Raw genomic sequence first — 25,133 nt, forward strand, 5'->3', positions numbered from 1 at the left:
TTAAGTACTTTTAATTACAGTAGTAGTACACAAAATACTTTTTATTTACTTAAATAATACATCTAAGAACATAGAATGATAACACACACAAAATAACTTAACTATCATAAATTAACAGGCTTTCTGTTTATGGCATAAGAGCCTTAAAATAAATTCCCAATCTTCTCGATCTGAAAATTGTGAGAAAAGATTTTTAATTAAAGGCAAAATAGAAAATACTCTACTGAAAATAAATTAATGTAATATTTCATTTGACAGATTAAAAATTCTCTCTTCTCTCTTTGTAAATGACATAACATTTCAGAGAATTATTGGCAATTTGTGAAATAGAGGATGTGACAGATGATGGGTCTGGCTTAGTAGTTTGTCTCCATAAACAAAGAAGATTAAAAATTAGTTTTTACCTTAATAATAGCTGAATAGTGAGAGAGAGTAATTTACATTAAACTCTGTTCTTCAGTGAGTGTTAGTGGTAAATAAATTAGAGAACTGGAGAACAAGTGTCACTACTCTTATACAAGAGAAGATTGAGGCTTTGTGTATTTTTATAAATTAAAAGTCAAAACTTAAATTCAAATTTGGTTTACTGTGATTTAATGCCAAGTGAATTTTCATACATTGCTAAAAAAGTAGTTTAATTAAATTTTGAATGTAACTTTGTATGAGGTCATAAAATCCACAGTTTAATTTACCCATAGTTAGAGGGTTAAAAACAACACAATTTTCATTCACATTGAAGTGTGAACCTTAAGTCTTAAATTTACTGTTATTTTACATGACTGTATTGGCTTCTGAGGTAGAGGTGTGCAAAAATGTTCACATTGAACAAAGACAAAATTGATTAAAAAGTTCCAGTCTTTTTAATATTCCATTAAATTTAAGTCACTGTAGTCATAATGCAGTATTCTACAATCCTTAGATTACCTGTGTTGATGACCAATCCAGATAAACATATTCAAAATGAGATAAATCCCTAACTCATACTAAATTTTAATTGTTTCTGGATCAACCCTTGAAAATGACACTTCAAAAGGGCTTAGCTCATCTTGTTTTCAAATGGTACTGCTTTTATAAATATGTTCAAATGGCACAGTTCCAACGTAATGTAGCTCATGAGGTGTGTTATTCATACATCATGATGGAATACTGTTAATTCTTTTTTTTAGACATGCTAAACTGGGAGAAAGATATCTGAAGTGTTTGTGAACCTTGTTTAAAAATAAAAGTATACAATGTTAAGCTACATTGATATAAGAAATTCCATGTATGTTCATACACAGAACATTATCTAGAGCTCTGCACATCTAAAATGTAAGTAAAGGAATACTTCATTTACATTTTGTCAGATTAGTGTGAAATTACAGGTCATTTAATCTTTGTTTTCAGAATGTCATTTGTTTTTGTAATATACATAGGTAGTAGCACAGCTTGTGTTATAATACTCAACAGAACAGACCATACTGTATACACTGCCAACATAGGAGACAGTGGATTTTTAGTTGTACGACAGGGCCGAATTATTCATCGATCAGAAGAACAGACCCATTACTTCAACACTCCTTATCAGTTATCTCTTCCTCCTCCAAGTGTGACAGGGCAAGTTTTAAGTGATAGGTAAGTTGTATTTGTATTTTGAGACAGTGAAATTTTAATCAATTTTAAATGGTTCAAAGACTATGAATAAATGAAGTGCATTTTGTTGATATTGAATTCTAAATATGCTACCATGAGTAAATGGGAAATGTTGTTTAAGGTAACATCAACTCTCATTAACCTAGTAAATAAAAATGGCCACTTTGATACAATGGAACTGTGAAGGTTTACATTCTAATCTGGATGACATCAAAGCACTGATTGCTTCCTGCTATTTTGTATGTCTTTCCTTACAGGAAACATTTCTGAAACCTACCAATACAGTCACCTTTCGGCAATTTTCTTTGTATAGAAATGACAGGTTGTGTGATGGACAAGTTCATGGAGGGGTGGCACTGTTAGTTGATCAGCATGTGCGCACCCTGTCTTTGCCACTTGACACACCTTTTGGAGGTCATAGCCATCCGTGTTTCTTTGGGTTGTACCATCACTGTTTGTTCTCTCTACCTGTCTCCTGAAAAGATCTGTAATCAGTCAGACCTTGGTGTTCTTTTTGAACAGTTGCCAGGCTTATGATACTACTTAGAAGTATGGCATTTTGTGAGACCTCCATTTATATGGGGTGCAAATTGGTAAGGTCTAGCTTAAGGAAAGAGAGAGGAGTGTATTTTCACAAAAGCATTGAGTTATTATATGTTACAGAAATGTAAATGCCTCCAATTGATTGTTGACTAACAAATCTCTCCATTTCAAACATGTGGGTGAACTTGTATCTGTTTAATACTAATAATTATCTTAAATTTTGACTGAGATGCAGAATGAGGTTGTGAACAGTTTGCTGTAGGAACAAGAAAATGTCTTTGTAATTTACAAATTCTACTTTATTCTCTGTACCCCTAAGAGCTATTAATGTGAGTGCAACTGCTATGGAATATCTTCTACACATATAAACATGTATTGGTCCCTCCTATGACATTATTGTTATAATGCTATAGCCCTATACCAGTGGGAGGACAACACAACCTCTGTGTGCAGTAATTCTCATGAGCACTAATCCATGATCATAGACTCATTCTTTTCTTGGCATTGCCTGTGTTCAAACATAATTTTTTTCTGTGCATTTAGAATTTTTTTGCTGTTTTAATAGAACTTCTTCATTATATTGGCAATTCTTCCATATGCTTGCATTTCCATATTCCTTATAGTCACCATATGTGTTTTGTTTCCATATAAAAAAAATGAAAAAGACAAGAAGTTGTCCATTTAATGGTGTCAGTGCTTTACTATGAATTTGTATATTCACATTGCTTCTATGTCCATAGGCTCTAATGTTCATCTTCAAGTCTAAACCTGTCATATTTATATTGTTACAGCTATTGTACATCAAGTGGTTGGTTCCGTTTTGCCTCCTCCTTCATCAATGTTGGTTCTTTGTTGTTCGGTTTCCTTATCTTCAGAAGAGCCTGTCTCATCTGTGGATTTCTGTAAGTGGTGAGGGGATCTCCCAGGGGGAAGGTTCTGTTCTTTCAGTTTACCTCCTCTGAGATCTAAACATCCACCCACGTGTTTGCCATGCATGGCAACCCATGAAGGGGAGGAGAAGGATCCTGGTGGTTGAAGGGTTGAACCCGAACACATCACTTTGGCCTTGAATTCCTGTAGATGGGCACATTTGGGGTGGCCTCCCTTGGGTCAGTCAGCTGGTCCACTAAAGCTAGGGTCAATCAAGTATCAGTGTTGGATGTTCTCAACAGGTGTTGTGGACATTGTTTCTCATGCTGGCATTTGGGAATAGTGCTAACAAAACCCTGACATTGGTGCAGTGTCCTTGTTTGACATTGTAATGCATCCCCTCATAGGGCTCCATGGTGGATGGGGTCAGTGGGCACCGAGATTTCCCTTTCTTTATTATGGATACTCCAATTACAAATATTAATAAAATAGTGAAAAACAGTCTATAGGTAAATGACCACATCTTGAAGATTCTGAGTAGCAATTTTCACTATCTGTACCACTTTTTGTACCTCATTTTCTTATATTGCATTCACTTTCAGACAAACCTTTAGGGCAAATGTCTCCCTTTTTCATTCAGAAGGGACTGAGGGACTTGCTGGTTCTTCTAAGTCAGTAAAGAAGCTTTGATCTGGTGACATATTGGTGGAAACATATCTCAACATAGTGAACTCCTTTTGCATTCAAAGGCAATTGGGGTTATACGTATTGAGGTTACACCTCATGCTACTTTGAATTCATCATGAGGAGTTATTGTTAAGAGGGATTTGAAGAACATCCAAGAGTCGGAGATTCTTGCTGGTTTCTCCATCCAAGGAGTTTCTGCAGTGAGGCATATATCCACTTGCAAAGATGGAATTATGGTGCCGACCAATGTCCTTATTTTCACATTTACGTAACCGTGTCCACCTGCCACCATCAAGGCAGCTTATCTTAATTGCAGAGTACGGCCATTCATTCCAAACTCTCTCCGATGTTTCCAGTGTCAGTGGTTCGGTCACTCGAAGATGTTGTGTCATGGCTCCTTGATATATGCTTGTTGCAGTGGCAAGGACCATGATATCTATGAGTGTGAAATGGACCCTCATTGCATCAGTTGCAATAGCTCTTACCCATCCTACTTTTGTTCTTGCCCTAAATGGTTGGAAGAAAAAGAGGTGCAACATTTGAAAACGATTCATAACATTACCTATCCTGAGGCTCAAATATTGTTTTCCACCACCTCATCTCGGACGTATGCTGCTGCACTTCATTCCACAACTACAGTGGGAGTGCAAACAGGTCTCTCTGTGCCTCCAATAGAATTGTTATTCAAACAAATGAAAAGTCTTTTGATGTCCATGGTTAAAAAAGTTGATGAATTAACTTCAACACCTATCTCTGTGTCTTACATACATTCCAAAAATCCCTAGAATCGCATCCTTTGGTTCCAGGTACAGGAATTTCCTTGGATACGTCTTCTTCTCCCATTCCAAGTTGCAAAACAATCATTTGTTCACATCCTCAGTCACTTGAATCCTCTTCCAACAGCAAAGACCTGCCCAATCGACCCAGGGTAGGATCCATGGAGGTCGATAGACCTCCCTTGAATAAGGACAGTAAGGAAATAAGACGTGGTCGTAAACCAATTTACCTACACATAAATAAAAATGTCCACTTTGATACAATGGAATTATTGATGTTTTCATTATAATCTGGATGACATCAAAGCACTGTTTGCTTCCTACCATCCTGTATGTCTTTCCTTACCAGAAACATTTCTGAAACCTGGTGATACAGTCACCTTTCTGCAGTTTTCTTTGTACAGAAAGGCAGGCTGTATGATGGATGAGTGCATGGAGGGTTGGCACTGTTGGTTAATCAGTATGTCCCCACCTTGTCTTTGCCACTCAACACACCCTTGGAGGCTGTAGCCAACCATGTTTCCTTCGGTCGAATCATCACTGTTTTTCTCTACCTGTTACCTGGAGAGATACATGATCAATCATACCTTGATGCTCTCATTGAACAGTTGCCATCTCTCTTTTTCATCCTGGGGGACTTAAATGAGCATCATCTCCTCTGGGGAAGTGCTGATATTGATAGAAGGGGTCACTCCATAGAGTATATGCTCTCTGATTACAACCTTTCTCTTTTCAATAGTGGTTCTTATACTTATTTTCATACACCTTTTCTGTCCTTTACTGCTATTGATCTCTCAATTTGCTCCCCCTCACTTTTCATGTGAGGTTGACAATAACCCATGTGGCAGTGATTATTTTCCTATAATTTTGAGAGAGACTGGCCATGGTCGATGCCATCTGACATGGGTGCCCCAGTGGAAGCTGGATCAGGTAAACTGGTCCTCTTTCACTGCTCTTGCAGAACTTGATTCTACCATTGTTTGTAAGCCATCAATAGATGACTGTTTTGCAGCAGTAAGTGACTATTATACAAGCAGCTGCTTAATGTATTCCTAAATCCTCGACACGATATTCTCATCCATGGGGAAAATCCTGCCTGCCACGTGGCACAGAAGGCTCAAAAATGGGCCTGGAATACTTTCCTCAGGGCTGTGTTCTGAGTGTCACACTTTTCAGTATAAAAATTAATGCCATCACTGAACAACTCCCTCTCATTGTTGTAAACGGGCTCCATGTCGATGACTTTCACGTCTCATGTCAGTTGTCGAACATGAGGTATATTGAGCGGCAGCTACAGATTGCCACTCAATCGTTTACTGAAGTGGACCACAGCAAACAGCTTTAACGTTTTTGTCTCTAAAACCGTTTGCATGCACTTTTGCCACCAACGGGGTATTTACCCTGATCCTTAACTCCATATTGGTGAAGTTGTGCTGCTTGTGGTCCCTGAGACAAAATTCTTGGGGCTTATCTTTGACCGTAAGTTGACCTTTATACCACACATCAAGCAGCTATGGGTCAAATGTACAAGAGCACTATACATCCTCCATGTTCTCTCTTCCACCACTTGGAGAGCGGATTAACGTTCTATGCTAAAGATAAATTGTGCTCTTATTCGATCGAAACTCGACTATGGATCACTGGTCTATGGCTCTGCACTTTCCCAGTTCAGAGCGTATACATAGTCACATGAAACTTCTTTGCACCTCTGCCATTTGCAAGTGTCTTTACTATATACTTCAAAACTTTGTTCCTTACCAAAGCATCCTACCTGGGGTTGTGTTTTCCTTCCTCGGTGAGCCATACTTTTTCAGAACAGATGGCCTGCCATTGTTTCTTTTGGCCTTTGCATCCAGACACAGTTGGATGAGTATTCAAAACTGATTGGCCCATTTCTCTTTGACATCTACTTCTATACAGTTTTTCTGGATACCGGCCACATTGGTATTCGAGGGAATGAGCTCGCTAACACTACAGCTATGTCTATGTGCTCTGGCACTATCACTGCTGTGCCTGTCCCATACATGGACTATGGTCCTGTATACAAGGTTCAGCTCCGTGCGAGCTAGCAGTTGACTTGGAGTGAGCAACGTGAAAATAAGCTTTTTCAAATAAAACCCTGTATTCAGTGATGTCGAGAAACCCACTTGTTGAGAAATGTATATGCAAAAACGGCTCGTTTGGGTTGAGAAAATATTTTACATAGAAGAGCGAACAACGTTTCGACCTTCTTGGTTGTTCGCTCTTCTATGTAAAATATTTTCTCAACCCAAATGAGCCGTTTTTGCATATAAAAAACCCTGTATTGGAACTTGGCCATCTTGCTTCCATAAGGATTGGAAAGAAGAAGTTGTTCTAACTATGCATTGGTCACAATTTTTTAACTCATTGTTTTCTTTAATCTAGAACTGATGCACCAGTGTGTTGCTTGTGTAACACTCAATCACAATAATCCACATTTTACTTTCTTTTGTCGTTACGATTCACAATCTCTCTCAACGATTTACAGTGCCATTTTAAACATGTTCTGTCCCAAGGTTTATCCATAATGTTAGACAGTGTTAATGGTGATGGTGACACTGTCCACCTTGGTAATGTTTTTAGTTTTTTAAAGGCCATAATCTTTTTAATTTATACATTACACATTTTTAATGAGGCTCCCTTTTAAAATCACAGTTCACCTAGTTCAATTTGAAATTATCAACTGGCCGTAACATTAAATAACTTCAAACCAGGAATGGAAAGGCCAACTTCAGATGACTAACGCTGTTGTTTGAACTACCTGTTAGTCATCCTGGCAAGTTATTATTATAATTTTGCTACAAGTCTTTTAAAACTTTTATTACTTTCGTTTTTGAAAATGGCCATAACGTCAAATAACTCAGAACCAGGACTGGAAAGGCCAACTTCAGGTGACTGATGGTGGTTTTTGTACTTAACTGTTAGTATTCCTGGCAAGTTATGATTATTACAGTTACACTACAGAAAGCCCTTTACAACTTGAATTACTGTAGTATTTCTCTTAACGTTGTAGACTAGATGTAAACATTGATTTTATGCTATTTATTTTTTTAACTTTTTGTTTTACCTTAATTTCCTTTTATGAATTTTACTAAATTTACTTTTAACTTTTTATTGGGTGTTTGGTGCAGGTAGCTTAGCTCCTTTTTGCCATAAAACACCAAATCAACCAACCAACCAGTTTTCTCCTCCAGCTTTTTCTTTGGTTCTTCTCTTCTTGATGAGAAACAAGTGCCTCCTCTGTTTTGATCATTACTCAGGCATGTGACGTTACGTTCTTTTCAATTTGTCCCTCAGTTTCAATGCATCTTCAAATTTATTTTACCTTGTGATCTTCCATCTTTTTATTTTCCCTTTTCTTGCCTATGCTGATGATTTTTTTCCAAACATCTTGTTGATCAGTGTTTTCTTTGCTGCATAACTTTTCTTCTATGACCTATGGTTGTGAACCTTCTGTTTTCCTTCTTAATCTACTCAACTTTGCCTCACCTTTACTCAGCTCCCTTGCCATACCTTTATCAATCATCTTGTTCCTAAGGCCCTTCATCATGATCCATATAGCTTTGTTGGGAACACTCTTCCTATTTGTTTCCCACTTTAGCTTATATTTCTTTATCTACTCTCTCTTTTTATCCCTCCAGTGGCACAGCGGTATGTCTGTAGACTCAGACTGCTAGAAACTGGGTTTTCAATACCCGTGGTGGGCAGAGCACAGATAGCCTATTGTTTAACTTTGTACTTAATTACAAACAATCAATCAATTTCTTTTTTGACAAGTTTATTATTATTAATCTCCTTGTCAGGGTGGTTTCAATTTGACTGTCCATTTATATTCCTCTTATCTTTATAAAATTTTACTTGCCATGTTTGTTAGTGGCCAAATTTTTGGAGTGTTCTTAGGTGGAGGCTGCCTACCAGTAATCTTCCCTGATTTCCCACTTTACTCATCCACAAGTTCTTTAGCCTTTCACTCATCCTTGTGGGTCATGTTGGGCTAACCCATTTCCTGTTCCTCGTTCTCTTGCTTCTGTTCTTCAACCCTACTACCCCCTGGTCTGGCCTTTGTGGTTTTTAATAGTGACTGTTATTTGGTCTTGTTAATTCTCATCTCTCCTACTTTACACATTTGTAGTTAACCTTCTCAAGTGATCATTGGATCTACATGTTGCATCTCAGGTATTTCTCTCCACTTTCATACTGTACCTCCTGTTTCATATCCCCTTTTTACCAATTTCCTGCATCTTCAATGTCTTCAGAATGTAGTGTCCACTTTGTAAGCATTGGAAAATCTAAAATCTATATTCTACCCCACTTTGGGCTTTTATTCCTGTCTCTTTGTTATCTCCAAGAAGATGGGAGGTTGGCACCCCACCATCTCTAAACATTTTCTTCTTCAATTTTAGATGAATGGCTTTCACAATTTGTATTTGGTCCTTTCTCTCCCAGCCTGTGGGTGACCAAGCTTCAACATTTTGGATGTTTTCCTTCATATACCTATTTGCCCTCTCTTCTGCAATTTCCTGTTGTTTCTCAACATTGGCTGCACCTTTCAGTTCTGTGCTCTTTCTTTTGGCCCCTTTCAACTGGATAATGCTTTCTTTTACTTGGAGCTTGTATATTTAGGTGATTGACTTCTCTTGGCTATGTCTTTGTTAGGAATTAATGGATGCTACCTCCATTCTTCTTTAGGAAGCCTTTTTACCTGATCTGGTTGGTCTTATTTATCAAGTTTTAATTCAATTCACATTCAGTATATTGTTCAACCTGGAAGTTTCCCTCAACTTCAGTACAGGGTGAGCTCAAACCAGTCTTTTGTACCTTTGTGCTTTAGAGACTGGTTTACAAGGCATTTTTCTCTTTTTTTTCCTCTGCAAGAGATTCTGTTACTTTTGGGGTTGCTTGCTAGCATAGAAGAACTGATCCCTCTCAGTTGTGCACACATGCATCCCATTTAATGGGCTCTGAGGGATCAGTGAAAAATGTCCCAGAAGCTCTTATTCACCCTCATGTCTGCTCCTTTCTCCTCTCATCCCCTTCTATTGTGATGGTTTGATCTCCAATATGAACCAGGGTGTGCTACTCCCCCTTCCATCCCTACTTGTATCTTTCCACTGGTGCCTATTTTTCCAGTTCATAGTAGCTTTAAATGACATCACTTCCTCTGGGACTGGTTTTGACATTTTGGAGATGTCTGCAGCTTATTCGACTTGCTGTCTTCTTTGGTCTTAACTGTTTCATCATCTTATGATGTTCCACTTAGATGACTGTAAGACACTTTCTTACATCAACTGCCAAGGAGACACTTGCTGTTGGGTCCCATACTATCTCATTCAGGACTTCCTCCATTTGGCCTACAGTTGTCATATTCATCTTACAGTTTGCTATGTCTTGAGTGTTCTGAATTTTGTGGTGAATCACTTGCCTATGTGAATCAGATCCATCCCATGAAAAGGCCCTTCTACCATTGTTTTTTTTTTTTTCAATTTCATATGTTCCCATTTTGAAACCCTTCGTGCTGATGCTATTGCAACTCCCCTAAATTCCCAACTTCTTCTGTTTTGATTATCAATTCAGAATTTACCACTCTTGCGGTCAGTGCTTTGAGCCAGAATTGTCTATTCTTTTCTTTTTTGCCTACCTCCTTTTCATTTTCTTCCCTGAGTGTTTTCCATTATTTAAGATATTCTTTGTCTTGTTCTCCTAGGTGCTCCTCTGTGGCTGGCTCATTCATGGTTTTCCATTCTTCACACTTACTGATTTGGGAACATTTCCCTCTTTGGAGTTCCTTCCCCTATCAGCTTTGATTGTCCACCTTATGGTGTCATATCTTCATATTCGTGCATAGAATTTGCCTGGCCAATTGCAAGACATGAAATTTTCCTGCAGAGTAGCCTGTTTTCTCTCTCATTCTTGTAGGCATTCTACTCTTGACCTCTGTTAAAGTAAATGTCTGTTTACTACCACTTTCTTCAACCAGGTCATCCTCTTCATCCATATATGACTTCTTTTTTTTTAACATTATTTTCAGCAAGAACCTATCTATCTCAATTATTAGACGCTACTATGCAGTATAACCAATGATATTTTACCTTTTGCTGGGTGATAATCTTTTCTTTTAGCCTGTTCTCATGGAGTTCTTTTAGACCTTTCTTGTTCTTCACCTTTCTTATCCAGTTTTTGTTTTTTGTTGTGGCTCTTACCTGCCTTGCCTCCTGCTCTGTGTATCACTTATCTCTCAAAACATATGTTCTTCTTGCTTTTGGTCATCATTGTTTATACATTTATGCCTTGGAAGCCTACTATACTCTCTGTCATTGAGACCAGTTGAAATTATTTCTGGACTACTCCTTTCTTTCAAAGGGTTTGGTTTCCCTGGAAGATGATCATTTCTTCCTTGCATCTCTCTCTTTGCATTTCCTCATTATATGATTGATATGATCCTATTAGTCTTTTCATCCTGTACGAACCACCCATTGGTGTCTTGCTTGCACTGTCCTTTTCATTGAAACCACAATCACACATTTTTACCATGAGGCCTCCTCCTCTCAGGACTTGTCCCTTTCTAGTTTAAGTTATTGGGTTTTCTACCTCTTGTTTATCTCATTTATTTTTCTTGGGGGTGTCTCATTATTATACATGGTTTTACTTTTTTACCAGATCCTACATATTGCAGTCTTTCTTGCCTCTTTTGAGTGGAAATGTAAATATAGATAGGTAACTTTTGATTGGTTGTTGGTAAGATAACTAGTCATTAACATTAAATTCTATCTGCATGCTGTTTGGTCTCTCGTCTCGGCTAAAGTTATAAGTAGTAATAGCTAAATAATGTAAATTGTAATGTAAATTAAATGCTGTTAAAGTAGTTGAAAAATAAATTGTTCTTTTAAAGAAATACATATATAAAGTAGTAGGAAATGAAGAATAGTCAATTATCATGAAGTAAATTAATAAGTATGCTGAATATTATTGTTAAAGTGACTTGTGTTTATTTACATGAACTTTTTTGGTTAGTTTTATTCTAATTTTTTATGCTAATATTTTAATTCTAGCCCAGAATCAGCAGTTACATCATCATTTCAAGTCCAGGAAGGTGACCTTATTCTTGTAGCCACAGATGGACTTTTTGATAACTTGCCAGAAAATATGATTCTACAAGAACTTTCTAAGCTTAGGGTAGGTGACAGTAAGCAAGTACTCATAATTAGTCTATTAAAATTGCAACAACATATGGTGAAGATGAAAATTAATTTATATTATATTATACAGTTTTCTATCATACAAATGAATGTGCACATTTTATTACATTTAGCACACATTTAAACAGCCCAGCATTTGCTTTGACATTCAAAAATCTTTGTGAGTTGCTATCATGAAACATATAATGAAAGTAAAGTTGACCAGTGTTAATGTGATCATAGATAAAGATATGGCATAATCTATTAAGTCTAGAGAGGAATATTTTGTTTCTTAGTGATATCAATCAAACCTGATGGTCCCTCTGCTAGTACAGCAGTAAGTCTATGGATTTATAATGCTAAAATCAGGGGCTCAGCAGATAGCCTGATGTGGCTTTGCTATAAGAACACACACACACAAACCTACGAACCTGATGGTCTTGAGCTTAGGATCTGCTATGAACTCTATTTATATGGGTTTTTATCAAATCTAGTTTAAGAGTTAACTTTTAAGCTTATAACCAAGTTGAACACAATTTGCTTTCCATATGGTAACAACAACCCTCCTCTTTTCATTTTGATGTTTAAACTTGTTATTATTTCTTTTTAACCAGTAATTTCACAGCATTAATACTCAAGATACTGATTATTACTATTAGGTTAAGGAAAGATATGTATTCATTACAAGTAATAAATATTGTAGTCTGTAATGTATCAATTAGTTTGATATTTGTTTACCTCAGATTTATCTGTTAAATTACCCTTAATATATTTGTCAGTTAATCGTCTATAGCTAACTTTCTTTAGTCAAGTTTTTCATTAACTTAAATTTGTTGGGTGTGTTGATTGTGGAATTTTTATCAATGACTTCCAACTCTAATTCAGAATTAGCTTAATCCAAAATCATCATCTTTTAGCCTTCAAAGCAATGATTCCTAACAGCCAGTCCACAGTTAAAAACTTAACCATCTGTGAAAATATTAAGTGCTATGTTTTAAAAAAGGTTCAAAATTTGAGAACTTAATTAAAATTAAGATTGTTGAACATATTGTGTTTCATGTGTTTTTGTTTGATTAATGTTTGCAAAAATTGTGTATTTTTCTCTGCCATGAAGGTTGAGAACCACTGCTCTAAATTATAATTTTCAACTTAAGAGATGTAAAATATATTAATGTATCTCCATTGGAGACAAAGGGTGCTCATATGCATTGTGTTGTGTGTGTGTTTTTTGTAACGTGTTTCAAACAGATTAAACATTCCTGCTTTTAACAGTTAATAACTTGTGTGTGTTTTGGAAGTAATTCTGACTTTGTATACAGGTAGTGTATAATAATTCTTCATTTAAACAAGGCAGGCATAAAATTTATTATTTGAATATATTTTGGATTAATTTCTAGAATAAATTGGTAAATAAACTAAGAATAATTAGTATGAAATTAGATTAGTAAGCAAACTTTTTCACAACTACTTTAATTTTTTTTAACCAGCCTTAAAATTCTGTGGAAAGAATTCATACAAATTACATACATAATAAAAAAATCTTTAGGCATAAATGGTAGACATAGTAGAAGTTAAAATTTAGTAAAAAGAAAGATTTTGAATAGATTGTACTCTTATAATAAGATCTTTTTATCTCAAGTTAGAGGCTCTTTACTTCATGGAAAACAATTCAAACATCCTTTTAAAAAACAGCCATGGATGAGTATATTGAAAAACAGAGGATTGAAGCCTTTTACCAAACTTGCCTTACCCTTTGAACCATGGTAGCATTATCATGTAAACGTTAGTCCAACTATTATTTGGTCAGCAGTTCAAAATTGCTCCAAATAGCTCAACAGTAAGGCTGTGGACTTATAATGCTAGGAATAGTTTCAGTAAGACAGAGCATAAATGACCCACTTAGTAGTTTTAAGCTTAACAATTAAAAAAAAAACAAAGAAACTTTACCTTAAAAACACAAATTTTCTAGTTTTCTTATTCATTCCCTAAAAGTTTTGAAACTTCATAAGATATAGTTATAACCATCAAATATTTGTTTGATATACAAAATACGTTGCTCTAAGTTTTATGTTCGACCAGGTGCATAGCTGGAGGTGTGGGGGTAGGATAAACAACTACTTCAGTATTTCATTGTTTCTGGTGTGTGTTTTTAAATAAATGCTTAACTTTAATTTAAGTTGCTTATTCTTATACAAGAAAATATCCAGTTTTTTTTTTGTGTGTTGTTTGGGGAAAAGATGCACATGGAAAAAACTCTGTGGTATTGGGTATGCTACTTGTTTGCTTTTAAATTTAGGCAACTTTTAGAATATCCAAACTGCTAGGTGCTTAGTATGGCAAAGTGCACTTTTGGTAGTAAATAAAATAGTTGTAACTGTTTGATTTCCTTTGTTTAATGAAAAAGAAAACTTACAAGCTAAAGTACAGCATTAAAATATCAGGTTTTATTCACCAAAGTGTCCAGGTGTTGGAAAGTTGTGGAGATTAAGGAATGCTTCAGAATGTAGTAATTACTGAAGTACCAACTATAGTAGTTGTTTCTGTCCACTGTTATCTTTAAATTTCTAAAGTAATAAGTCTGATACTTCAGCCTGTAAGCTGTAACATGTTAATCATGTTAACTTTTTTTCACATTAATAAATTCTTATTTAAATAACATTAAAAAGAAATTTGCTCGATTGATTACAAATCATTTGAATAATTGCATAGCTAATAGATACAACACCTAAGGCTCCAGAATAATCATAAACATGCTTATTAATATGTATAACAATACTAGATTATCTGGAATGATAATAAAACATCCACAATTGAAATAAATTTCAGTGTTGTGTTTACAGTGTTTCATTTCATGAGTCTTAGAAATATCCCCTTTACCATTACAAATGTACTTGATATTCATGTATTAAGCAACAGGCATTGTAGGTAGCACATTATTTCTAAAAATCTGCAATTTCAACTGTGGTATCTATTTTTTAAATATTGTCTCAAAATGTAATGTTTCAATGCTCAAAGCTGTTATACAAAAATTGAGGAGAATTTAGGGTAAAAAGTATCTGCAGTTTCGTGGCTTTTATTACATATTTTAGGCCTGTTGGTTTCTAATGCTTGTAATGCTCAGAGCATAGAATAAATTTTTGTGCTGGAAATTCTAATGTGTGTATGGTCGTAAAAAGAGGTTAAAATACCTCAATTTTACTTGGAAAAGTAATGTATGAACCCTGTAGTAAGCATTTTTTTATAACCTTTGAAATTCTCACCACAAGAATTATCAGTTGTAACTTTAGAAAAATGTTTTTAGTGATTCTGTACAATGTTACAAAACCTAAAAAATTAATAAACTATTATTTTTAAGGACTGATTTATTTAATATTTAATTTTAGGATCAGTATGTGGAGAATGTTCAACAGGTAGTCAATTCTTTGGCTTTACAAGCAAGAAGACTAGCCTTTGATTCTACCTACCTGTCCCCCTTTGCTCTCCGTGCACGAGAAAATGGCATTGATGCAGTGGGTAAGAAGTCATTTGTTATGTACACAACAAATATCAGATCTCTAAAGTCTTTGAGCTTTTTTCTATTACTATTTTCACCACTCAGAATTTCTGTATAATTGCAAAACCCTTTCTAATATGTTATTTTTGCTGGGTCAGCCATTATTTATCATGTTATTGTTAGGAATCATGAATCTTAGTACTTTATAGTGATTAATTACATGTTTTTATATAGTAAAACAAAATGTTATTTTAGGTATTTGTTTGTTAAACAGTTTATGAATGTACTTGCATGTAACTTCAATAGTAATTTGATACACTAATGCTAATGGTATTATATTTTATAATTTCTCTGAAGGTGGTAAACCTGATGACATCACCATACTGCTGGCATCTGTAAGTGGAGGGGACAACTTGGATCTGCAGACTGTTGTAGCACAGAATACAGGTTGCATGGACTATGGTTAATATCTATGTTCCACTATTTCAGGGATGTGCTAACTTGCTCTATTCAGTTAGCACATATTGTATATACGTTATGGACTATGTAATTCATAATTTGTAGTCATAATTAATATTTGTGACTAGTATCTTAAACTGACTGACAGCTTGAAACAATTTGATATCTTGTTATTTGATACTTGTGGTTATCAAATACAAATATTAATGTAAATATATGATTTTTTTTTTCTTTGATGTCATTGTTTTCATTCTTTTTATAATTTAGTGGCTAACAGTTTGCACTGCCTTATCAGCATTTGAATAACAAGACATAGATATACTCAAGATTTATATTTTGTTTCATATGATATCCTTGAATTTAGTAAAATAATCCACTCTGTCTCCAGTATTTTAGTCATTATGGTTTTCTCAGTCTTTTAAAGAATAAAGAGGTTTAATGCTTTAAGGCAGTATTTATATATGTAATAATTGTTTTCAAGATAATTGTGTTTCATTAATTTAAGAATTGTCTTTGCTAAGAGAAAACAAATTCAATTTGAGTACTTTAATTTTGAATTTAAAACAATATAAACATCATATCAGTTAAATAAAATTATTAAAGAAATTTGACACTTCAGTATTTAGTTGTTTTTTTGTTCACTTAGGCAGAAAGAAATATTGTATTAAACCAGTATTATTTAATTTTTTGTATTATATTTGTTCCACATATGTGATTATCACATTGACTTGCAAATGCCATTGAAACAAATATAATAGGTTGTATTATTCTGTAGAAAAGTTCTTGATCATTATAAATTGTGTATAGATTAGATCTGTAGTAATTAAAGTAAATAAGGGTCCAAGATAAACCAGGGCATAGTTTTTCTTTTAAGGCATCTTTAAGCAGTGTGGCTAACATATGAGAAAGGTTTAGTTTGTGGACTGTTTCTGCTTTATGTTTGTTGGTGAAGAAGGACATAATACAGAACATGAAACATTGTCATAAACACACACAAGGCAGAAGCAGACCACAAAACAAACAAAAAACACTCACACAAAAGGCATAGTTTTGTACTTAGAAGATTTCTCATCAGTCACATCAAAATTGCTAAGATGCTTGTAATAGATTAAATATTTATCAAAAGGTATTAAACTGTAACTTTAAAAGTTTGGAAGTTTTGTATTAAGCTTTTTTTCTTTTAAACATTGCAACTAAATTAATTGTTTTTATAACTGTGAAGTGTACATACATCAAAAATAAGTGTTATGTGTATCTGTTCCAAAACTCATACATAAAGAGGTTAAGCAAGACTTAGTGATTGGTGCTCTGCATTATAATGTAGAAATATGCTTCACATTTTAGGGACATGAGTGCATTTAAGAGATTGTAAAATCTTACTATTTGATTAAATTAGCTGAAGAGTTGGTAGTAGGCATTGTTGACTAGCTGCCTTCCCTCTAGTCTGTTAGTTTAAAACTGATGATAGCTTGTACAAAGAGCTGTTGAATTTCTTTGCGTGGTGTCTCAAAGAAACAAAGACATGTATATGTTTGTAGAAAAAACATTTAACTCCAAAAAATTTGGTTTTAATGGAGATTTCTAGTTAAGGTAAAGTGATGGTTATCATATTTTAGAAAATAACTATTTTCATCAAATTTTATTTACAAAAATAATTGAAAAAAAAAGCATTAAGATATTTCATTTTCCAGTGTATAATAGCTAGGATTTACATTACATAGTGATTAACTATTATGGTTGGTACTTGCTAAATTACATACATAGATCACAATAAAAAACTTTGTAGGGTTTTAATATTAGGTTAATTTACTGCTAGAGCTAGGTACTTCAGTCATTTATCTGTGAGAAGCAACTAAGTCTAGTACTTTCACATACACTACACTAATTGATTAATCAAAATCAGTTTCCAGTTATTACTGTTTTGAATTATTTCAGCTATCCAAGTAATCAGAATTTGCCATTGTGTTTGTATATTGTTGAGCACAAAGCTACATAGTGGGAAGGTGCCTTATATTCTGAGGGTCTTAGTTTCAATCCTCATTACCACTATACTTGCTCACTTTGCTTTAGTTCTTGAAAAGCTACTACAGCTATCTTTCACTGTCACTAAATTAAGCATGGTCAGTGAGAAGGCAACTAAATGGCAGCACCCACTGCCAATTCATTGGTTATTTAAGTATTAAGTAAAATCTAAATTTACTGTTTTTTTTCTTTTTAATTTTGTTATATTTACAATAACCTAGCTATTTCCATTAATATTGTATAAGCAATTGTGGATCTAGGGAAGAGGTCTAGGGCCACTCTACATACATTTGTTTTTCAGAAATTAATTACTTCTAAATCCTTTGATTGCAACTGCTTTAAATGTGTGCAGAATTTTTGCAAGCCATATGTTGTGTACAGTGCAACACAATCACATTCAACTACAGGAGTGGATTATATCCAATACAACAAATCAGCAATCAGTGGATTAAGGTTGTTACTTTGTTTTTTTTATTATTATTATTATAAGTAGGCATAGATCTTGAGGTCCAACCTCTCTCCATTTCTTTTTCAGAAATTAATAAAATAAAGATACATATCCTTTCACTTGTATATAGTGTAAAAAAGAAATATTAGTTTGGTTCATTGATTGATTTTCTTTGATTGGTAATATAACTAAAAAAATTTAGTTTTTTGCTCCCTAAGATCAACATAACTGAAGACCATAGCAATTCAATTAACATGTAAACCAATAGCTTATTATTTGTAGGCTAATATAAGAATATTGTGAAAAATAAAATAAATGTGTGACGTATATTTCAGTGAAATTAAATAATTTGTATCTAAATGAAGTTAAATGAATAAACAAACTCATGAGGAAGGACTATGTTAAAAACAGCAGATCCTAACCTCTGATTAAATATTTAAGCCATAAGAAAAAAGAATCATCTTAATATGTTTTGGTTTGTGGCTTGAATACTTTATGGTTATAATATATATAGACACACACACACATACATGATCGTTAAACATTTGGTTTGCTAAATAATATAGAATATCTAATTGAATTTAGATTACCATATGGTGAAGTAAAATTAACTCAAAATGCCATATATAATATGAACATCAATTAATGTTGCCATGGTACATTTTTAATTCTAGAATTTTTCCACACAAGCAATATGTCTAGACTTTGGAAATTTGTTTTCATCAAATTTTGTTAGTATTGTTTAGAGCACCTGCAGGTTTTACAGGCTTGATAAAGAATTGATTATTCATTGTTTAGGAGTTATAATTCTGGTGTAAAAGATAAATAAAATGCAAATGGTATAAATATATAAGAAATGACTTTAAAAAATTTTAAACCAGGTGTTCTGTTCATCAATGATATAAAGTTTTTCTAAATGTGACTAAATTTAATTTTACTTAAAACATGAGGTGTTTTCACCTGTTTTTATTTTAATATCAGTCACATTACTAGAAATAACAATATAAGCTTTGAGATGTTAAATTATAACCTGATCAAACTAATCAGATACAGAATATATTAATGTTATTTTAACTTTATACAAATTGTTTAGGCTACTTTTAGGACTATATTTTTGGCACTGATTAATACTATACTAAAGTGGCAGTTTCTTATTTCATGTAAAAATTCTGAACGTTTGATTACAGTATAACACAACTGACTTTTAAAATGTTAACTGGTATCACACCATCATTGTAAAAATGAAACATTACTGCAGCTGAAATAAAATAGATGTTATTCTAATGTGTACGTTGTTTGACTTCAAATTTACACTACTTAAAAATATCCAAAACATGAGATTTTTGTATCAGTTAAGTATGCATTTGTCTAATAAATAAGTGGAGATTTAATTATTCATTTCCTTTGCTTAGTTATATGGCATTTAAAGTAACTGTGTATTTACAGATATAACACTTTTAAGAGTTCCAACATTGGCATGTACATTTATAAAGGGAAAAGCAATACTTGATTGTCTTAAAAAGTGTACACAGTATCATAGCAATAGGAGACTAACTAGTTGATTTTTTTTTCTAAGCAGTAGTTTTGTTACAAGTATAATAAATTTTCATGTACAAAGTTTATGATTAAAAATTTAACTTAATTCTAAACTGTGTCTGAAATTAGTTTTTTCACAGCTTGATAAAATATTTTGACAAAAATTTCAAAGTCAATTTTATGTATTCATTTTTACTATATTTCAACAATTTAACTCAAAAAATATTTTAGAATCAAAATTTGGTCATTTTGTGGCATTTATGTAGTGTAGGCCATGAAGACAAATAAAAGTCCATATTTAAATTTCTGCCTTGCTGCAAGGCGTTTTGCTTGTAAACAGTATAACCCACTTATTAATTTTCTTTAGAATTTTCTGCCTTCATTTAAGAATAACGTTTTTTTTTTGCAAATAATAATACATCTGTTTCTTGATTATCAAATGTATCCTTGCATTTTTTTGCTTGTTGAAATTTTGTAATGGTATCTCATTAAATGGTCTGATCATTTACTAATGAAATAAAGGTTTTAAAACAAGAAAGATTAAATATGATTGGATGGAGCAGGAATTACCCTTTTATATATTTTGGTAAATATAAAGGTTCCTCTCATTGGTGAATGTTTTCTTAAATGAAAAGACACCAGATAATTTGAGATAAGGTTGACTTTATACACCACTGAAACAGTTTGAATGGGTGACAAATAAAAACTCATTACAAATATACCATAGTAACAAATTAATAATATTTGGAAAAGGTTTTATCACTGGAAATGTGTAGTTTACCTAGAAGGGTAAATATGTATAGTATGAAATGAAGCCCACATGATTGGAGATTGCTTAATGTTTAAGAAATGTATTTTTTTATATTTGGTTCATTGTTTAAAATTATAATGTTTTTATTTTCTGGTAGATATACTATGGTTTCATTGAGTTGCAGTGTTTGTTAACATGGTTTTATTTCTTTTTTGTACTGTGTTTACCATATAAAATCATGAAATTAGGTAGTGATAAAACAGTAAACTTGATTAAATTTGTGTTATGTGGGCACAAAATATTTAATGACTTGATTCATTATTCAATATTATTTTAATGTTTATCATGTTAAACAACATGCCCAAATGAATTCATTAATTGACTACTTAGTTATTTCCAATTGTAATCAAGATATGTTTTAAATTAAAATGGTATTAATATTATTGATTATGGTAAAATATGTTTTCCTTACTTTATCGGTTCCTTTGATCTAAAGAAGAACATCTTTGTGGGAGTTCTGAACATTTTGAAAACAAATATAATGGCAGATGCATTATGGTATTTAATTTACATTATTAACTTATTCAACAAGTTGTAAATAAGCAGTGCCTAAAAAATTTGTTGCAAAATATATTTTTAAGGAAAAAAATGTGTTTTGGGAAAAGTGATGACCTTCATAAGACATCTATTATGTGAAAGCAAGGATAATTTGAAAAGTAATTGAATTAAATCAAAGTGAATTAAAGTAGGAGGATTAATAGCATATTAGAATAGTGTAGTGGTTGAGAAATTATGAGGCAAGTGCACATTATTCCTTTTTTATTTTGCTTGTACAGGGTATATATGTAGAGGCTGCATGCTAATTAATAAATTGAGTGTGTTCAATAATTAGCCCACTTATTAATCATTTAGCATATATCATTAATTTTCCAGCTCTATAATCTGCTCATGAATTTGTTATTTATGTTATAAAACTCCTGAAATTTAAGAATAATATAAAAATTTAAATGTCTTGCAAGTTAAGTAACTTGTGATATCAGAAAAACATTAGTTATATGTGTCTTGTTAATGAAAATAATAGTGATAATAAACGGAAGCATGTAATTTGATATTTCTACAAAAAGAAGTTAATAAAATATAACATCTAAACTGCATTAGATTTATCATACTAAGCTTTTTAAACAAGTAAATTGTATCTTAATAATAAGAGAACACTTAAAGAAAATCATCCACAATTATTACAGTATTTTTAATTTATATATTTGTGACCTAAGCTCAAACCTGTGGGATTGTTTAAACATTGAAATTTATTTCATTTATAGTTTTAATATTTTACTTTAAGTTGAACAAATTTTAATGAGCATGTCAAAGTTTACTTTTTCAACTATAGTTACAGTTCCAATGTAAATGTTTCTTAAAATAATTAGTTTTCTACAAGATAATGTAGATTTTTGAGATTAAATTATATATTTCATAGTAGTATGTCTACAAGTTTGCATTAAATTTTAATTTAAAGATACGAACCACGCCCAAACGTTATTTCAAAACTTTTCCAAGATGTTTACGATGGATATGGAGTTTTTACATTTCTGTTTGTCACGATGAATTTCTCTCACTGAAATACTCTTTTATAACTCCTGAAAACAAAAGATCCTCAATTCACTTCTTAATTTAGCTGATCTAGTCGTAATTCTAACGTGTTCGAATCCGATGACAACTATAAACGAACTTCTGATGTCGCTCTGCACACAAATATAGCATATTTGTTTGTAGGTTACGTGGAAACCCATTTGTGGGCGAGTGTACATAAAGTAGCTAATAAACCGTATGAACTATCTGTTAAATCGAGTTCAGGATATCAAAAAATTGCTTTCACTTAGTTTTGATATATCACTCTATCAGTATGAAAGCCATGAATGAAATCATTAGGAACTCTTAGAATATCTTACCACCAACAGGATATTTAGTGACCGACCATTTTTGTTGTGTTTTTTTTTCATCACTGAAAATCCGATGAAGGGGCTCTTACCCCAGTTGTTTTTGTGTTCACCATGTTCATGTCCTTAATATCCATACAGATGATACCAATATTTGCAATATTTTCGTACATAGTGCATTAACATCTGGTAACCATGTTTAGAATCTACGTGATACTTAAGGTTATGAACTACACAGATGAGTCACTTGTGAATATGTTAGCAATACTACTCAATTATTAGTATCCAAACTTAAGTTCCGAATAACAGCCTTTCACTTGTACATTTCACTATATTATGTATTGCATAATATGCATATGTTCTGGACAGCTATAATAAAGAAAAACAAACGACGAACTCGGAAACAGAACGCGTGAACATCTCGTACTGTGATAATGAAGGACATAACAAAGATCATAACTGTAGTTTTAAAAAATGACATCAGTGATTTTTCTGTAAAGGAGCTTAAGTATGTACTTTCGGACGTCATAGAAAAAGAACATTTTGGAAACTTGAATTTATAAATTAGATACTCCTCACCAAAAATGTTTAAATGAATGTTTATCCTTCCTATAATTTTAACACACAAACTTTGCCCTTTCTTAAACGTTTAAAATTATCATTTATTTGTCTTTACTTTATATTTATTTTACCTTAAGTGAAAATTTTTATTTTTTAAAAATTTAACGTATTTTTCTCATTATACAAAACTTTTAAGTAACAAAATATTATTAGGCTATACATCTGTTGTTATACATGTTTTCTATAGAACAGAAATGTGTTTAATAATATTTTAATCACGTTATTTCTGCCATAATCACCGCCGACGCTGTTTGTTGTTGAATTCATAGCAGTGGTCCAAAAACTTTTTTGTGTGTTTGTGTTTTCTTACAGAAAAGCCACATCGGGCTATCTGCTGAGTCCACCGAGGGAAATTGACCCCCTGATTTTAGCGTTGTAAATCCGTAGACTTGCCGCTGTACCGGCGGGGGACAAAACTCTCTTTGTATGAATCATTTGTTATGATGTGAAAAATATTTTCAGGTTGACAGAGCAAGATTATAATGAGTTACACTTGTCACAATAAATTAGCATTAAGCCTATTATATTTTTTGATGCTACATCCTTTATTCAGTCATTTAGTGACTTTAAATCTTATTATTTCCGTTATATCCATTGCCGACGACGCGTGGTCTCAACACAGAGCTCATCAGGCCACCTGGAACGTTATAATGACAGTAGTCTTCGGAAAACTACCTATGTAAACCAACAAGAAACGTGTTGCATTCGCTTGTTCTACGATTTCATTCTCAAATTGTGAAGTACCAAAATATTCATTCCTTTTGGGTGTTTTATTACTTAAAATACAATGTTTCAAATGACTTTGGCAGTGACGAAATATCAATTGTCAAACACTGATGGAAGAATTACGTAACACTAAGGAAAATGTTTTGTATAATATAAATTTTTATATAATATTTGGACATTTTTGTCTTAGTAACCTTAAAATGAGTTGTAAAAACTAGTGAAATTGTAAAAAATGGAACATTTATGCTTGTTCTCGTCTGTTATTTGTTAAAGTATTTAGGCTAGTTGATTGCGAATTATTAACTTCTGAAGCTAAATAAGATAAAATTTTCATCTATAATGAAAATGTTAATTAATGATATTCTAATAAAATAGTTTGCTAACTAGGACTAAAGTGCTAGTTTTATGTATTTTTTAATTAAGTTACTATCTTGAAAAATTACATATAATTTTTCGTAGCTCTTCTAAAAATAATTTAATAATATTAATATAAACTAACATAGAGAAAGAATAAGTAAATTTAATTGGATGAGACATAATACCATGAATCGTAAGCATCGTCTTACAAATTTTCTTGTGAGTAATATAATATTGTTATTTTATCACATATTTGTTGCAATGATATGAGAGATTATTTAGATTTTTCATTATTTGCATGGTTTTCTTTGCGTTCTTCCAAAAGTTGTAAGTTTTGTATTTTGTTTTTAATTAAGCACAAAGCTATACAATGGACTATCTGTGCTCTGCCCACCACTCGTATCGAATCTCGGTTTCTAGTGTTGTAAGTCCGCAAACATATCGCTGTGCCACTGGGGGAGCAAATATCGTAAAAAAACGTTAAATCTCTGTGGTGGCTTGGTGGTACGTTTAATGATTTAAAATATTAAATTCGGGATTCTATCCCTGCTATTGGCATGACCAATTGTACAGCTTTGTCATTAATAATTTGAAATAATAATATTTTAATTAAAATGGATTATAACAATTTCATTTTTATTTTTCTTATTACTATACTAAAATTACTAAGTAATATTACATTATTAGTATAATAAGCACCATTTTATATATATATGACTTATTTGTAGCCTTAGAAAATGTTCAATATTATAGTAGAGTTTGACTACGTAACTTATAAATAACAGATCAATTCTTCGCTCACTTTTTTTTTTATAAAAACGTAATAATGTTTGTATGCTTTCTTAAGTTCTCTCGTAGATACAACCTCACTGATCTTTCTATTTATGTGCATTAAGAATTCTCTATAATGTTGTACTTTAAGGAAGAAGTAAAAAATATTTGTGATGGAAGTACATCTATCACAATCCTGAACTAAACATTATTAAGGGAAAACAAGTACTTTGTGTTGGTTTTATAAAATTACTGTAAACATCAAACTTACTGAACTATATTTTAAAAGTATCATAATTCATTCATAT

The 25,133-nt window shown here is 32.7% G+C and overlaps 1 protein-coding gene across 2 annotated transcripts in view; it reads left to right on the forward strand.

Moving 5' to 3' along the window:
• The window catches only part of LOC143226113 (protein phosphatase PTC7 homolog), a 40,210-nt gene extending 15,177 nt beyond the window's left edge, over positions 1-25,033 (forward strand). The window contains exons 3-8 of one of the 2 annotated variants that reach the window (XM_076456640.1): positions 1,416-1,614; positions 11,579-11,702; positions 15,088-15,217; positions 15,555-15,659; positions 20,910-20,971; positions 23,284-25,033. In XM_076456640.1, the coding sequence (XP_076312755.1) occupies positions 1,416-1,614; positions 11,579-11,702; positions 15,088-15,217; positions 15,555-15,659; positions 20,910-20,971; positions 23,284-23,328 (665 nt within the window). In that variant the 3' untranslated portion in view covers positions 23,329-25,033. The remainder of the gene's footprint in view (positions 1-1,415; positions 1,615-11,578; positions 11,703-15,087; positions 15,218-15,554; positions 15,660-20,909; positions 20,972-23,283) is intronic. The other variant, XM_076456645.1, reaches the window with a different exon arrangement.
• Positions 25,034-25,133: the final 100 nt, after the last annotated feature.

This window comes from Tachypleus tridentatus, chromosome 1, assembly GCF_004210375.1.
Source record: "Tachypleus tridentatus isolate NWPU-2018 chromosome 1, ASM421037v1, whole genome shotgun sequence".
NCBI classification, from domain to species: Eukaryota; Metazoa; Arthropoda; class Merostomata; order Xiphosura; family Limulidae; genus Tachypleus; species Tachypleus tridentatus.